The sequence below is a fragment of the Sparus aurata genome, chromosome 14 (assembly GCF_900880675.1).
Source record: "Sparus aurata chromosome 14, fSpaAur1.1, whole genome shotgun sequence".
Lineage (NCBI taxonomy): Eukaryota > Metazoa > Chordata > Actinopteri > Spariformes > Sparidae > Sparus > Sparus aurata.
Genome location: NC_044200.1, coordinates 25122117 through 25139885, shown reverse-complemented (window position 1 = coordinate 25139885; position 17769 = coordinate 25122117). Strand labels below are relative to the sequence as shown.

General features: G+C 40.5%; 3 protein-coding genes across 5 annotated transcripts in view; 2 read left to right on the top strand and 1 right to left on the bottom strand.

Annotated features, from left to right (window-relative positions):
• The window catches only part of tbk1 (TANK-binding kinase 1), an 11885-nt gene extending 10647 nt beyond the window's left edge, over positions 1–1238 (top strand). For both annotated transcript variants that reach the window (XM_030440577.1, XM_030440578.1), the window contains exon 21: positions 28–1238. In XM_030440577.1, the coding sequence (XP_030296437.1) occupies positions 28–67 (40 nt within the window). In that variant the 3' untranslated portion in view covers positions 68–1238. The remainder of the gene's footprint in view (positions 1–27) is intronic.
• crebl2 (cAMP responsive element binding protein-like 2) overlaps positions 1–17769 on the bottom strand; it is a 19751-nt gene extending 1982 nt beyond the window's left edge. Inside the window, exons 1-5 of one of the 2 annotated variants that reach the window (XR_003986782.1) lie at positions 17515–17769; positions 16651–16848; positions 4486–4534; positions 3561–3634; positions 3228–3449 (exon numbers count right to left, since the gene is read on the bottom strand). Coding sequence is in view for 1 of the 2 variants with exons in the window: in XM_030440661.1 (XP_030296521.1) it covers positions 14961–15116; positions 16651–16848; positions 17515–17529 (369 nt within the window). In the remaining variant the exon portion in view is untranslated. Of the gene's footprint in view, positions 1–3227; positions 3450–3560; positions 3635–4485; positions 4535–13475; positions 15117–16650; positions 16849–17514 lie in introns of those variants that run through there. The other variant, XM_030440661.1, reaches the window with a different exon arrangement.
• On the top strand, positions 5112–12016 carry gpr19 (G protein-coupled receptor 19). The gene is made up of 2 exons (XM_030440612.1): positions 5112–5405; positions 7916–12016. Exon 2 carries the CDS (start codon positions 7942–7944, stop codon positions 9217–9219), a length of 1278 nt encoding a protein of 425 aa, XP_030296472.1. The 5' UTR covers positions 5112–5405; positions 7916–7941; the 3' UTR covers positions 9220–12016.

The following is a 17769-nucleotide window of genomic DNA, read 5'->3' as shown; positions in this document are numbered from 1 at the left end:
GACGTTAACATGTTCTTGGTTCTTCAGGTTCGGGACTCTGACGCTGGACGGAGGCCTGAGAGGTTAAGAGACGGAGTGTCGCCGCAGCGCTCGCCTTCTTCTCATGATGCTGCTGTAAATATTCTGTGTGTTTATCCTGTAAATAATGAGACTGAGATGAAGCTTTTTGTATGAACAGTTCTTCATTCAGAACAGTCGGACCTGTTCAGGAACACGTTACACTGCTGCAGTAGAAACGTCTTGGCTCGCTCTGATGTATTTGGACCTGATGACGAGTGAAGGAACAACTGAAGAACCTTCACTGACCCCTGACACTCAGCAGGCGCCGGCTGGGTCCAGAGATCCGGTAGAAACAGAACCTTCCCGTTGATTTAAACAATTTGTAGAATTAATTTGGAGCCAAAGTCGTTTCAGAGCTCATCAGAACCTCGATTACATCTTCAACTCATTCAAGGAGCATTCTGTCAAATATTTAAAATTAATGTAAATGTGTAAATTAAGATCTATATAGTTTATTAGTGACGTCATCTTCAGGGTTCAGTTGGTTCTGTTCTATCAAACCTGGACTCAGATCAGAGTGTGTTGTGTGTTCGGGCTTTCAGGAGGAATTCAGAGTATTTTAAGGGAATAAAAGTCAAAGTGATTGGATTGTAACACAGTAAGATATTCATGATAGATTCTGCAGTGAAGGTTAAAAGGATCTCCTTTAATTAACAAAGTAACATTAAAGGTTTCAAATGTATTTAAATGGACCAAATAAGACAGAGGTGTCAACTTAATTGAGATATTCTGAATTTAAGGATGACTTTAATGTTATTTTGTGAATTTTAAGGGGTTTTAACTCCTTTAAAGTCCTTTTAACTGCAGACAATTCATTAAACCTTCATCTGAACCTTAACGACTCTCTAAGAAACTGTACTTGACTGTTAACGGGGATTGAAGGCAATTTACAGTTAACATATTTGGGGATTAAGTTGAAAATTGCTGATTGCATTTGTTTTTTGTTTATAGTTTAAAGGCTGATCAGTAATCAATTAAGATAGTTTCTTCTATAAGCATATTACGTCACATATTGTCTCCAGACGCTGGTCAGTAAATACCTCCTCACGCTCGTATCGCTCATCTTCATCTTTCTCTCTTTAGGAGATGTTCATGTTTCGTTTTGTCAATAATCAGCATTCAAAATGCTCAACGACTGTTTGAAAAACATGTAAATAAAGAAAATATGTGATGAACGACGTCTGAGAGTGTTCTGTGTCTGTGGAAGCCCCGAGAGGCCAAGTGAAGAAGTTTCTTCTTCTGCTGTCTGATGTAAGTCATTTTCTCTCTCGTGTGTTTGTGACCTGAAACCTGGCGGGACTTTAAGGATTCCTGAAACAATGTGAGAAAAAAAACTTCAGGAGAAAAAAAACATTTTTCCATGTGAAAAACGGGAGTGGGGGAAAATACAGATTGAGAGAAGTTTATTTTTCAGGGGAATATTTTCAAATTCATTAAATCATGTAAATAGAATTCATAAGTCAAAAAATAAATAATTTCAGTATAACCATTTTTTTCATAGAAATCAGAAGAATACAGGTTGATTGAAGTTTTTCCTAATTTTTTTTTACAAAGAACATTTCAAATTTGTGGAAACATGATTTTTTTTTGGGAGGATTGTTTTTTTTTGTAAAATGTCCAAAAATTATGTTAAATAATTATGAGAAAAATATTTTTTGATCCATGTATTAAACAAATTTGATTCATATTTAAACATTTTCAGGTGGGTTTTTTTTTCATACAAGTTCAAAAATATCAGTAGAATTTATTTTTGTGCGTGAGGCAAAACACATTTTAGAAGAAATAAATTAGTATTTTGCTGCAAAAGAGATTTAAGGATTTTCTGGTCAATAACATTTTCAGGGTATGTTTTTCCTTCAGGTGGAACATTTATTTTTGCCACAATGTTTTCATCAGCAGTCTGAGAAAAAGATTTTTTCTGTCCATTAAATATTTCAGAATTTATTGTATTTATTGTGTGTCAAAAAATTTCAGGAGAATAATTTATTTTTGGTATCAATACTTTTCACAAACTTGTTAAACCCTGTTAGATTTTTTCTTACATGTGTGAAACTCAGTGTGAAAAAAATCAAGGTTGAAAGAAATTTTAATTCATAAAAGCTTTAAGGAGAAAAATATTTTTAGATTCTCCTTTTAGATTAAAACATTTTCAGGTTGATTTTTTTTTGCAAGAAATTTTTTATATCTTTTGGTTTTGAGTAGACAAAAAAAACTTTCAGTTGGAAAAACATTTGTCAACATTATTTTGTCAGCTGTTTCTTTTCTCAAGTTTTTTTTCCCCGTGTGTGAAACTGAAACGGAAAACAATCTGAATCTTCAATCAGAATTCAAAAATGTTTTTTTAATCAATATTATTTTCTAATGCATCAAACCATGTGAATGTCAATAACAATTTAAGGAGGATTTATTTTCATATGTGAAGCAAAATATTAGTCAGAAGAAAATATTTTTTTGTCAAAATAAAATTATACTATTTTACGATTTTTTTCAATAACATTTTCTTTCATGTGTGAAACTGAGTGGAACAGTTTTTAAAAATAAATTGTTTTTTGTCTAATTCAAATCATTTTATGGAGAAATATTTTTCATAAAATCATGAAACCATGTTAAAAATTCTGCTAATTTTTTTCCAAATATGTCAGATTTTTTTTTTCTGACCTCGTAACTTTGCAGAACGTTGTTTGGTGTCAGGAGTGAACCCACTGTGGTCCAGAGTGCTCAAATTTCCTATTGACCATAAATGTAGGTGTGTAAATAAACCATAGTTTTTTTCTATTGGCAGAAATGAGCCTCTATATTGATTCTTACTGAAGATGTGATCATATTTATATGAAAGCACAAATTGATAAATTAAACTAAACGGAAAAACAAAAACATTTTCTTAATTACATTTAATCTCATAATTTGGATTAAAATATGTTTTAATTCATTTAAAACATTTTGACTTATCTTTTAATTTTGTCCAACCTCAGATAGTTAATTCAGATTTGCTGACAGATCATAGAAGTGTTTTATCAGGAGCAGTTTTAGTGTTAATGTTTCCAACGTTTCATTTGTGTTTTCTTTTCTCCTCTTGGCAGAATCGAGCTTCCGTACAATAACTGAATAAACTCTCATCTTTCTGTTGAGTCACTGATGTTGACTCAGAGAACTCGAGTCTCTCTCACCGAACTGTTTGTTTCTTCTCTCCCTCCTCCCATCAGCACCATTGTTGGTTTCCCATGGCAACCAGCCTGTTGGAAAATCACCGTCTCCTCAGCGCTGCGGTTGCCATGGCGACGTGCTGCGACAGCAAACCCCCGTCAGCATCAGACCAATAACTGTAGATGGACGGCGTCGTTTCCTTTTATAGAGCAGACATGTTGCAGCTCGTCCGGCGTGAAGGTCAACTGTAAGAATAACGATTAATAATTAATAACCATCAATGACTCCACCTGATCGGGTCACATGAGGAGAGAGGGAGCAATCAGCCCGGTCACAAATAACATCAGAACACTCACCTGTGAGTGATGAGGAGGAGGAGGAGGAGGAGGAAGGTGTTCAGTCCTGAGGTGACCTGTTGAGTCTTCACTCTCTGATGAAGCAGATTTATAATAATCGGGCAATAAATATGTAAATAAATGTAAATATAAATATATAGATGAGTCAGTGTCGTTCAATAAACCAATTAATATGTTTTCATTTGAGGGACAACTTTTATTTATCTGTGTAAACTTTGTGTTTCATAAAAACACATTTATTGCAGCCCTTATTTTTTAATATGCAAATGAAGTGGGCGTGGCTACCTCACAGATTCAGATCAGACCAACACAAACTTGACGGAGGCAGTCACACAACTTTGTATTTCAACTGTCAGAATATTTAACAGGACCTATAAGAACCGTGACGATGTGAAGAGAGCAGAAACAGGTCGGTGTGTTTACTGAGGGAACTACAGCTCAGTCAGCGTTCTGTTGTTCTTCATGTCTGACTCGCTACATGTCAGGAAAAAACAGAAACAGAAAGTGAAACAATAAAAGCAAAAAGAAGAGAAGGACAATAAAAACAACAACATTAAAAACAGATTGTGTCGCCGCCAAGAGGCTGAAATGATTCATACACCTGATGACTGTTGTGCAGTCTGTCACATACTCATCACGAGAGTAACCGCTACCTGATGCTAACTGTAGCTGCTGTTAGCTCGTTAGCTCAGGTAGCCACTCAGTTAGCGGTCTGTGGGTAGTGTTGGTGTTTACACACAGGAGCTTTAGACTGAGACTGTCTGAAGCTAGCTGGTTAGCATGCTAACATCATATCACAATGAACAGACGCCAAAACATCAGAACTGCTTCGTCACATTCTGTTGATGATTTTAGTTCATTTCTGATCATTTCTACTAAAATTCTTACAAACTGCAACTTAAAAATGAAAAGATAACGTCACCACCAGCAGAGTGAAGATGGTTTGTCCTCGCAGCGTCACATCGACCCTCGACCTGTGAAACCAACAGAGACACGACATGACAGGATACACAAACTAATCAAATCTCATTTAGTCATACATTTCTATAGAATGTGTTTTTATGACAATATTAGTTTTGTTTGGATACATAATAGATATTTTCTTTGTGTAAATCGTCCACAGCAGCAGTGGCAGGTATCCAAGGTGTTTATGTTACCGTGGTAACACACAGAGGAAGTGAAGTCTGTTTGAAGACTACTCTCCTCCAGCTGAAGAGGTCGATGTGTTTACTGAGGAAACTACAACCTGTTAGTGAACACCGGAGACGCTGGACTGATCAGAACAACAGGACCAGTCAGAACTTACATTTATCGACTTGAAACATTTAATGGCTCCGTTTATTTCTCCACTTTGAAATGTTTCACTGTGAACTCACATAAACTTTTATCATGAGGTTTGTTTTATATTTATCCTGCAAACTGAATTTAAATTAAAGTCCTCAAACAACACAATGATAAAAACAATGTAATACATGATTTTCATTAATAATCTCAGACTGCTTTAATAACAGCATCATGTTTTCAGTATCTTGTAATAACATGAGTGACAGCAGCAGACGGACGGTGGCTGAGCGGACCCACAAAACCTTCAGTCCGCCCCTGTTCGTCAGAAAACATCCATCCTCCTCTTCATCAGCTGCAGCTTCATCCTCCGGCGGCTCCGAGGACCACAGACACACACACACACACACACACACAAGACACACACACACACCGACAGACAGACAGACGGACAAAACGACCAAACAGCCATGATGTGTGCTGCCTTCACGGACCTCCTCCACCCGCACTGACTGACGGATAAACCCCACCATGAAGCGGTTCTTCCTGCTCGGCTCTTCACCGGTGAGTCCGCCTCTAATCACCGACACCTTACCGACAGAACCAGCTCGGAGCTCACCGACACCGACACCGACACGTCGGCCGTTTTCAGCTCCGCCGCGCGGCCGAGCGGCTGTGATCACCTGTAGACCTGCGGACGGTCCAGCGGCTCGTGTTTCGGGTGGTGTTAGAGGTGTTCTGGTGGGACCCGGTGGTCCAGTAAGATGTGGTCCGGTGGTCCAGTAAGATGTGGTCCTCCACCATCAGTCAGCCGTCGCGGTGAATGAGATGCAGGACATGTTGTCCAGGCCGAGCTGCCTCCATCACCGAGCTGCCTCCATCAGCAGGCCGCCTCCATCAGCAGGCCGCCTCCATCACCGAGCTGCCTCCATCAGCAGGCCGCCTCCATCAGCAGGCTGTTTATCTGCTGATTGATCTGGTTTCGGTGGATGTGATGAATATATGCAGCCAGGTTTTAGACGGATCCATCAGATGTGTTTTAATGTGTGTGTATATAAAATGATGTGTTGAGCTGCAGGTGGTTCTGCAGCAGGTGAACCAGAACACAGAGACAGAACATTTGCTCAGGTTCTGTCCTTCAGTACTGTGATGCTCCTGACACAGTAAATGTTTATATTTAAATAAATATGAGATGAATTTATTCACTTTAAGATGTAAAAGGCTGATTTTCCTCCTCAGTATTTTTCCATCAAGACGTTTTCATCTTTACTGAGATCAGGAGGAATTAAATCAGTCTTTGTTTATATAAAATGAGTCTTAAAGGAAAATATTGCTTAAATTAATTCAGACAAAAAAACATTTCTTGGGTCCGTTTTTGTAAAACTAGTAGTTAATGAACAACCTCATACATTTGATGAAACTCACATCTAACACTTTAATTATTGATTAATTTTTTGTACCTGTCTCAGCTCTGAGTTTTACTGTTTTATTGTGCTTTATCTCTCCTTTTTTTCATATTAACATGTAAACTAACAGGATAAATAATGTGCTGTGACAGTATAATCTGAGCAGTGTGGATGGATGAGGTTGCCACGGTTTATACTCAGCAGCGTAAACACAAAGGCAGCGATAAGCAGAGATGTTTTCCCACATGAGCTTCTTCACGTCCTTAATGGTCGACCTCAGAGGAGACCAGGATCTCTGTGGACACTAAACTGGATCCCTGAGACGGATTAATGAAATCAGCTGCCGGCACAGGTTGTGAATGAACTGCTGCTGATTGCTAAGAGGTGCAGATATTTATAAAAAGGCTTTTCTGATGCTCAGAGGTCATTATTCTGGTCCTGGAACCAACAAAATGATTAAATGTTTTAAATGATTCGACTTGTTTCTGGGTTATTGGGTGTCAACAGCTCCGTTCCTTGAGAATTTACATTTCCCCAGATGACACTTCTGAAGTGTGACGACGTCTTCATTAGACGTTTCCCCTCGTTACTTAAAATCCTTGACAGCCTGCCGAGGCGCTGCTGCGTCTGACAGCTATGTTGGCTTTCTCAATTAGAAACGACCCCATCAGTCCTGTAAATGTCTTCATGAGAGCTGAAGGAAAAGCTTCGTCACAAAGGTCAATTTGGCCAACCAACGACCCACTTACCTACTAAACTAACAATAAACTAATAACAAGCTGAGCAAATCATCACTCACACAACCTACGTACCTACTGACAACCAACCAACCAACCAACTATTCAGCTTTGAAGTTGGAAGTTGTAGCTGGAAATGACGTCATACCCGAGCTGACAGCGTCCCAGTGCAACAAGTTGGAGTACCAGTTAGCTATTGCTAGTCATTGGTAGCAACACCAGTAAGTAATGAATTACACAGTATTTTGCACATCAAATCATTGAAAAAACATGTCCACGCATAGAAGTTGGATAGTGATAACTGGAGCAGCCATCTTTGATTTTGGGGTCAGGGTTGGTGAGGTGAGTCCGACGTCAGGTGACGTTCCAGTGGAAATTGCCAACTGGTAACTTGGAAATTTGATTTCCCACTTTAAATGGAACACAAGACAACAACCCACTGAACTATCAAACTATCAACCAATCTGATAACCAACCTTCTGATCTACCAACATATTTACCAGCTAAGCAAAGTAACGCTCACCAAACGTACCCACCTACTGACTACCAACCAACCAATCGACTAACAGGTGGTGCGTCCCATTTCCCTCTTGTTGGAAGTCAGAGCTGAGAATGAAATCATTCCCAAGTTGACTGCGTTCAAGTACAAGTTGGAAGTCTTTACCGACATGCGTTCCAGCTGATTGAAGGATCGCTCGACCTTCCCACAGACTTCCATTTTACAGATCAACCTACCTACTAACAGACTACAAACAAACCAAGTTCACAATGAACCAACCAACCAGCTAACCAGCACTGTGCCTGTGCAGAAGTTCTGGGTGGATGGATACACTATTGTTTTTCAAGAAACAGTTCTAGCACATACGAGGCTCTATGAGGTGTTTTCTGTTGTGTTTGTACTAATGATGAATTTGTTTCTTTGTCTCCACAGCTCCTCTCTGGTGAAGCTGTATAGCTATGGTGTATGCCCAGTCATCAAACACAGTTGGTGTCAATCCCTCCCTTTACTCTCCATCTTTCATGTATCAGATGTCATTTAACTACTCTGAGAGGGTAAACTCGACTGTCCTGGCAACCTCACCTACAACCCCCCCCTGCAGCCTCGAGGGCTCGTCCTCCGGCCAGCCCAACAGGACCTCCATCTCCTATGAGCTGACTACAGGCGAGGTCGCTGTCCTGGGTTTGGTGTTTGGGGTTCTCTGGCTGGTCTCCATCCTGGGAAATGCCCTCGTCTGCCTGGTCATCCACCGGAGCCGACGGACTCAGTCCACCACCAACTACTTTGTGGTGTCTATGGCCTGTGCAGACCTGCTCATGAGCCTGGGTTGTGCCCCCTTCATCCTATTGCAGGTTGCATCAGGACGATGGCCACTGAGCGCCGCTGCCTGCAAGGCTGTCCGCTACCTGCAGCACCTCTGCCCAGGTGTGCAGGTCTATGTCCTGCTTTCCATCTCTGTAGACCGCTTCTACACAATCGTCTACCCCCTCAGCTTCAAGGTGTCCAGAGAGAAAGCAAAGAAGATGATCCTGGCATCATGGCTGTTTGATGCAGCCTTCGTGTCACCCTGCCTCTTCTTCTATGGTTCCACCTCTACAGGCAGCAGCCATTGTGACTTTTTCCTTTCCGACACCTGGGGCAGTATAGCCTATGCTGCCATCCACCTCCTGTTTGGTTTTTTGGTCCCCGTGGTGGTGATCATGTCATTCTACCAGCGGGTGGTACGTTACATCTGGAGGATCGGTGCTGATGGCCACACAGTGCGCCGGACAATGAACATCGTCCCACGGACTAAAGTCAAGACCATCAAGATGTTCCTCATGCTCAATTCAGTTTTCTTCCTCACCTGGACACCCTTCTTCATCGCCCAGCTGTGGCACCCCAGGGAGTCTGATGGACCCAGCAGGCAGGGGCTGCTGTTCTTTACCGCCATCGCATGGATCTCGTTCAGCTCCACAGCGTCCAAGCCAACCCTGTACTCTGTCTACAATGCAAACTTCAGAAGAGGCATGAGGGAGACATTCTGCATGTCATCCATGAAATGCTACCGCAGTAATGCATACACCATCACTGCGAGCTCTCGGATGGCCAAAAAGAACTATGTTGGGGTGGTGGACATCCCAGTGCAAGCGAAGACGGTCACCAAGGACGCAGTGTATGATACATTTGACCGTGAAGCAAAGGAAAAGAAGGTAGCCTGGCCCACTAACGCCAACCCTCCAAACACGTTTGTCTGAGTTTGGATGGTGTTAAAAATTGTGAATGTACAAAAATGAACAAGTTTGAAACTGTATTCTTCAACAACACAACGTTGACACGATTACAGGTGAGCTAGCTGGAACATGCTAGCCTCGTATTCAACAAAGACAACAGCTCACAGATGTGTTCAGTTTGTATAAAGGGCTTTTTCTGATGTAACACACCTTCTGGCAGCCATATTGGAGGTTCTCAACAGCTGTGAACAGCTAATAACTTTTATACTTAAGATCTGAATCATGATTTATTTCTGTGTTGTGTTTTGACGGGTTGTTTTGCCATTGATGCATCTGATTTTGTGTTTCGATAATGTCAGCTTGTTAGCTAGCTAACTGTAGTCTGTGGCCATCTATAAAGTGACCTGTTGTAAATCCATCTGATTTGCTACAGTAATGTATGTGGTAGAAGCTAACATTAGTATTGGCTACTAGCCAACTGTTAACACTGACATCATCTGCTTTGCTACATTAAGAGGAATGATGAGTTGGAAAGCCAACCAAGGCCTAAGTATACAGTTTGTTCAGGTCAACTGAGCTGGATCATGTTAACGTAAAGATCACAGTGTTCTTCAATAGAGACGGTACATTTGCAAAGAGCGAGGAGGAAAAGGAACCATAATGTTCTTAGTTTAAAAGTAAAAGTCTTGTTGGACTTGTAACAGAATGTAAGCTGACTTTAAGCACTGCGAAGGCTTTGATGGACATGAAACATGAAATTCCTCAGACAAAAAGATGAACAAGTGTGGTAGAAAGAATTTGGTTCTTTGATAAAAAAGGACAAGAAATCTGTGGACATAAAAATGAAACCTCTAAGGTACATTTCTGTAAGAAACAACCAATCACAAAGCTTTAAAATCTGTTGTGTGGTTTGTTAACAGAGAGCTGAAGATAAAAGTTTCTAACATAAGATTGTAGACACTGGAACAGTTTAAGGAATTTACTTTCAAATTCTGGATAAGTTTTGGATGAATTTGGTGATTACTGGTGGCTAAAGCATTATTTAGCAAACCTTAGAATATATTCACTGACAACAGTTTTTACTACTAGTGCCTACATTTCAAATTTTGGATGTTGGCTAGAAGCAAAGTTGAAAATACCTTCGACTTCAACAGAGAAGTCTCACTGCTAGCTGTATTTTTCTAAAAGTTGTCTTGAATGTCTGGTGGCTGTTTTGGAAATCTATTTCTCTTAAACATATCAATCAAATTACAAATAGCAGATCTGCAAATACATCATGCAGTTGCATAATTATGCTTTATATTATATCTCAATTTCTGTCCTTGTTGGGACTTCTTGAATGTGTTGGCTTAAAAATGTGGGGTTCTGAGTTTTTTCTTGACTTTGGAAACAGTTGTTAATGAGACAATTCCACCTTGAGGTGCATTTAGTACTTTTTTAATGTAGTATTTATGCTGTTTCGAAGTATTTGCGTCATTTTTGATCTATACTTCTAAACCAACAAAACAAATGTGCTTGGTGTCAGTGACTAGCATTACGTAGCTAACTAGCTAGCTACATGAAACATAGCAACAGAGACATAGCAACAAATCAAACCTTTGTTAGAAGTTTCCTTGATGGGTTTTCAACAATATACATCACAGAGTCCCTTATGGCGTCCTGGAGGATATTTTCCCTTCATGTGCACACAAGAGTAGATTCTAAGAATGAGAAGTGCTTAGATGAATCAGTATCTAGCATAACTAGCTAACTAGCTACCTAAATGCTTGCTAATGTTCTCATCAAGTAAATACAAGCGTATGGGGAACTTTACAACTTCGTAAATATATTTATTTTCATCTTGTACCCACACCTAACTAGAAGTCCTTAGATGAGTTAGTAACTAGCATAACCAGCTACTTAAACCGGCTACATGTATGAAAAATAGCAACACAAAAATTGCCACAGGTCTATTTCTACAAGTTTATATTTTGTCATCATGTGCACAAACGATTAGACTCTAAAGACAAGAATAAGAGCAGTCAGTAAGTAGCATAACTTGCCAACTAGCTTGCTATGTAAATGCTAGCTTCTTGTATGAAACATAGCAACAGAACAAGTGCTGCCTTTGTTGGAAGTTTCTTTTTATAAAGGTTTTCAGGAAGTAAATACACATTTATAGGGAGCCTTATGACATCCTTAAGGATAATTTTTTTTATCCTGTGCACACAACATTAGATTCTAAAGATGAGAAGTCCTTAGAGGATTCAGTATTTATTAAATGAGCTACATACATAGCAACAGAAAAACAGCCAAAAGCTTTTGTTAGAAGTTCTCACCTAGAGTCGATATTTATAGGAAGCCCTTACAATGTTCTGAAAGATCATTTTGAATCCTGTGTGCACAAGATTTTCAAAAATGTGTATAATTTGGGGCATTTGGGGCTCAGAACATGCAGGTCAGCACACCCCAGTTATAACGCATCAGCTACCAATGAAAGGAACATTGTGAACTGTCTGCAGATGACACCGACAACAGATCACCAGCTGAATCAAACTCATGAAGATGTTTATAATACTGAAGTATTTCTCAGGTAGCACAGTCTGCAGTCAGTGGCTTACCCTTATTTTACTAATGGTGACCGGGCAACTAGAAAGAAATGTATTCATAGTATTTGTCGCACATGAAGTTATATGAACTTGTATTGGTTTATGTTTTTCCCACTGAGATTTGAGATGAAACCATTGGAGACTTTGTCGCTGCCGAGGTCAATAACGTCTGTCCGGACAACTGTACACGCCGTGCTTTGGTCAAAATATAAATAAATGTATCTACAAATACTCATCTAGTATTGTCAAAGATGTATGAAACTTCCTCATCTTTTCCATGCAGAGGTGGATTCATCAAGTAAAGGTCGAGAGAGATTCTGCAGCCTCGAGCTCTCATCTACCTGTCAGGTGTTCTATTATTCATCTGTGTTGTCATTTTCTGTTTATGATCATTTCTGTCATACAAACAACAACCAACCAACTTCTTTCTGTGGACATAATATGTAAACTCAGGTTTTATGGCACCAGCTACGAGTCATATTATGCTTTTTTTTAAGGTTCATACTTTAATTTTCAAAAACACTTTTACTCTAATGATGCATTGCGACAACAGGAGGGGAAACAACACCAGGTAACAGACGCCATTTTGTTTCACAGCACCTTTACTCCTGTTGTGCAACATCAGACAACTACTCTGTTGTCAAAGCAGTTCTTCATACTCAACTAAACTTCTAACGTATTAAACCTTTAAATAAAATTAAACATCAGCCGGCGCCACCGTCAGGACAAACTGTGACTGGACTTGAACCAGATGTAAAAATCTTTTTTGGGTTATGAACACTGAGAGATGAGAGACTCTCAGTGGAGGATGTAGTTTTCTGATCCAGTTGTTAAAAGAGTCTCACCTGTCTGTTTGATGCTTCACCTGCTTGTGAATCTGTCGACTAAGCGATGAGCTGCACTAACATCAGTGACACGTGCTCTGTTCTAACTGGAGGAGTCCTTCAGTGCGGTGTCATCAGGTCAGTCTGCGAGCTTCAGTCTGCAGCTCTGACTCAGTTTAACTTCTCAGCTTTCTGTCAAAACCAAATGATCTTCAGACCAACAGGAGGAAATAAAACCAGCTGTTGTAAAGCTGATCCAGGTGGAAGGGAGGAGAGGATGACTCCACAAATCTGCTTAGAAATCCTCAAAAAGTCTCTCCTCATGTGCAGAACTTGCTTTAGAAAAATCATGTTTTAAAGTTCTCTTCAGTATCACAGTGATCCAGTGATCCACAGGTTCACTGCTTACAGCTAATTCAGCAGTGTGTTAATGAAGTTCTGGAGTATTTTCTTCTTTGGGTTGTTTTTTTAATAATTTATAACGAGTTCCGAGCTTCTTCAGCTGTTTATTTTTGGGTGAACTGTTCCTTCAAATTACATCTAGGTTGCATTCTGCTGCGGTATCAATAATCTATCAAACAAGTTAGCTTTCATTAAACTCACATCTCAGTTGAAGAGTACCAGTTGTCCATGTTTTTCTGGCCTACATTACCCATAATGCAACAGAGCCACTTAGTGACATCACTGGAGGTAATTTATTATTTATTACATGAGGACATGCAGCTTCCTCTCCAGCCACATGAGACTTTATCCTACTGGTTTCACAATGCAGCAGTTTTCCCCAAACTGGTGGAATTATCCTTTAAATGACTCTGCTGCAGACACAGCGCCCTCTGGTGGACAACAGAGAATGAAACGCTTCACCCGACAGAGTCAAACACACTTTTATTCTCACACAGACACAGTTCAGACACAGAAGTTGCTGCGACCTACAATCATCCAACAAAGTGCTTCAGCCAAACTCAACAAAGTGCAACGATCAGCGAGGAGTTCTTCACCTCACCGACCAAAAGAAAGAGCTTCAAACGTGTCGGCCAGGAATACAAAAAATAAACTCAAGGGAACATTTAGAGTGTAACAAACTGAAGAGAAGCTTTGTGGTTAATTTATGGCCACAATCGTTTCACTCCCAGAAAGCTGGCGTTAAAAAAAAAAAAAAGTCCAACATTCACAAACACAACGACGACTTCTGAGCTGATAGAAAATACAAAAATATATCCACCGACTCGTTCTGACTCGTCGACTCTTTGTCCTCTCAGCTGACATTTAATGCTACAACAGGAAGGCCTTCGTTTATTCTGGACACAATCAGTCACATGTAAAAATACTCTGTTCACTGAAGTGTGTAAATACATCATGAAGAAGAAACATGTTTTAAAGAGCAAACCAGGTTATTATACGTTCTTATATACAGTCAGTCAGTCGTGTGACTAATAAATCATAATTAATGTTACGAACTATCTGTTGAGAGACGGTTGTATTAATCCTGAAGCCTTCTCACCTGCTGACTGAACAGCAGGTGAAGGTAAAGTGAGGACATTAGTTCAGCAGTTCTGACTTCTTGTATTCAAACATTACAAAGGAAAGAATACGGATACTGCTGTGAGCACGAAGTTCCAACAATTAATCTTAGAGAGAAGAACTTCCTGTGTTGTATCTACATTTTAATCCAATGTGATTATTTCAATTTTAGTTTGAAACAAAAGAGTTTGTGGGAGATTGAACCAAAACAAATAACATGAACAACTTTGTTTCCCCACTCCGTCTTCTCAGGAGATTTGACTTCAGGCTCTGAACACGTCGCTGCAGCGGCACGACTTTGTGTCAGTTTTACACTTTAACACAACAGGAACTGATTAAATTCATCTCGGCTGGTTTGTAGTATTAATTGTTGATGGAAGTTGAGAGTAGTTAAGTGAAGATGTGACATGGTTCAGCTGTCTGACATCTTTTCAGTTTTACATTTATCATGAAACTTTTTTTCTTTTAACTCGAAAGTTCACGTTGGTAAAAATAACTGTGATTGTTTGTTAATGTGATGAATTGAAAAGCCTGATTCAGAAATCCTCATCAGGAGTTTTGGATTTGTAGAAACTCTCAGATGATGTTGTTTGTTGTGATTGACTGACTGCATATAAAGACACCAGGAACCTTCAGACGGCCTGACGGAGGACAGACGGCTCAAACTGTTTGTTGGAGAAGAAACGAGAAACAACAGGAGTTCATGTCAAAGCTCAAACTGATCGGAAACCTTCAGCGGTCACATGTGATCCTGTGAAACTGTCAAAGATTAGACACCAGAGTAAGTATGAAATGTAAAATAAAAATACAGGAGCGCTCTCAGTCCGTCTCTTCAGCCCTGACCGTTGCTGCTGATGCTGTTCTTGCTGTTCTTGGACGTCTTGGTGCTGCTGCCACCCTGAGGCAGCTTCTGGTCGTCTCCGGTGAGCAGAGCTTTAATCTCAGAGGGGATCTTCCCCTGATCCATGGCCGAACACCACTGCTTGTACTGAGGACGGAAACACAGAGGAAGAAAACATTAATACTGTTTATCTTATCTGTGATCTGTAATCACCATGGTAACAGATGCTGCACAGCTAACATGTTAGCAGACATTTAACCCCGACGTGGACAAACACAGTAAAACCAGGAGAACCCTTTAACCACCAGTGACACTTTAATAAACATCATTCACTGATAATGTTCCTGATGGAGTGAGTCACCACCATCACTCAGTCTGTCAGCTGTTTCTTACCTCGCAGACACGCCGGAGGGTTAAATTCACCACGCTGCAGTAAACTCCTTTAAGTCCTCACATCAGGAACACGACGACATGACTCAGGGAACCAATCAGGGTTCTGATTGTTGGGCGGTAACGCGGCTGGAACACCGCGTGAGAACCGGCACTGGAGTCATGTTCTCAAAAGTGAAATGAAGTCGAAATAACGCGACATCGGTAGACGGTCTGAACGACGGTGGAACAATCGATTCTACACCGACAGGAACGAGCTTCCTCAGAACGTTTCTGTAATTCTTGTGTTCTTTATGTTATCAGACCTACATGTTAAAGTTTGTTCACACCTGGTGTTAATATTTGATGTCACTTCCTGCTCTGTATGAAACAAACCCATCCATCTCTGAGACAAACAGACTCCATGTTTCTACTCAAAGACAGAAAGAAGTTCATGTAGAACATTTGCTGAATGAACAAGAAGGTCCAAATAATGCAGAATGAGTCAGAGACAGAGTTTCACAGAGTTTATAAAGTGTCTCCAACTCAACAACTCACTAAACTGACACATTTGTTAAGGGAGTCTGGTGATGTGTTGTTACTAGTTCAATGAAACAGACGGTGTGTTCACAGACACCTGCTGCTAACACTGGCAGGTTAACAGAGGAACAACTTGACTACTACACCTGTATTTAGAGCTGTCAGCTTGAGTTTGGTTCACCTGAGATGTCTGGGTGATGTGGGCTTGTGTCTAACCCTATGAGGAATGTATCCCTGCTCAGTGTGTTAACTGCAGTAGACCTTTAAAATACATCTTTCTGTTTAAGTGTATGTGCTAAATATTTACATTTCTGGCACTTTACATTAAACAGTCGTTTCTTTGGCACTACCTTGCATCTGTGTGTAGGAATATGGACATTGTACGGTGGAGCGAATGTAGTGCCAACAAAGGATGTTTAACACAACGTAAAGCACCAAAATTGTACGACTGAGTGGCTTAAATAAGTTGTGCTGCTGGTTCAGTTTCATCAGTATAAAGCTGCTTCTCTGCAGCAGCTGTGATACGACGTCGTCCACTGCAGGTAAAAACACTGATGCGGGGAAAGTTCCTCATACAACATGAAAAGACCCGAAATATCCCTTTACAGGCAGGTGTAACAACATTAACAGCTATCAGTTAGTATTCATCTCATGATCTGATCTTCTGAAGCCACTGGTTGTGTTTTTAGAGGGTCTCAGTCAGACTCAGTTTAAACAAATATATTCAAGAGAGAAACTTAATACTTTAGTGTCACAGAATCTGTTTCTTTACCATCTCCAGCTCCTCCCGCAGGGCGCAGATGGCTCTCTCCTTACTGGACACCAGCTCCTCCAGGTACTGGTACCTCAGCTTCTTCCTCGCCCGGCACTCCCTCGCGCTCTGACGGCTTCGCTCCAGTTTGGCCTTCAGGTCGATTTTTGCAGGTTTGCGTCCTCGTTTGCCGGGTTTCTTCACTTTACCAGCCACCATCTGACGACACACACGGCACAGTGCTGGTTATTAAAATGTATTTTATGGAAATTTAATGAGGAGTACATCTAACCATGTCTCAGTACGTCTCCCTCCTGTCCAGTGATGTTCTACCATCATCAGATCAGAGATGACCTCAGGACAACAACACAAACAGCTGATCAAACAGTCATCGTCTGGAATTCAATTATTATTCATATCAATACTGTTTTATTGTGAGTTTAGTGAGTTAATGTTAATTTCCACGGAAAAAGAGGAATTTTCCTTGAGGATTAATGAAGTAATCTGTGTATCTTTAACATGAAGTCATAATATAATTAACAAATTGTACAAAAACACTGAGGTATGATCTCTAATTATGATCAGTAATTAACCATCACAGCTACATTGTATCTGCCATAACTTAAACTATTAAAACTAACGTGTTTAACTCGCTGTGTTATCACAAACACATCGAGCACGTTAGCCTAGCTACAGCTAGCTAGCCAGCTAACAGTACGGTTAGCTGAGTATACGGTTAATATTCTGCCACTTAGCTTCACTTAGCTTCACACGCTAGTTTACATGAGGACGGTCGGTAACTTTAACACCAGAATCACGACCGGACCGACAGAACACTGGTGCTGGTGTCAGGTGAGCCGTCGTTAAGCAGCGCGAGCCTCTCACCTTGTTATCATCCATGTTGGTGACGCTACCGCGCAGGCAGCTAGCTCCGGTTAGCTTCACTCAGCTCACAGCTCGAGGTGAAACTGAGACACAGGAAGTGTTGAAGACACAAAGTTAGAGTCAGTCCGCGTCAACAACAAGCACACAAACAGCTGACACGGTTATTAAAGTGAAGCTGTTCGTCTGTTTACATCGTGCTTCCTGATGACGTAACGCGCTTACGTCGGCTGAGCGCCGAAGACACACCTCTTCCGG

Excerpts from the sequence above, each read along its gene's own strand:
- gpr19 (XM_030440612.1), top strand. The coding sequence starts at position 7,942 with ATGGTGTATGCCCAGTCATCAAACACAGTTGGTGTCAATCCCTCCCTT.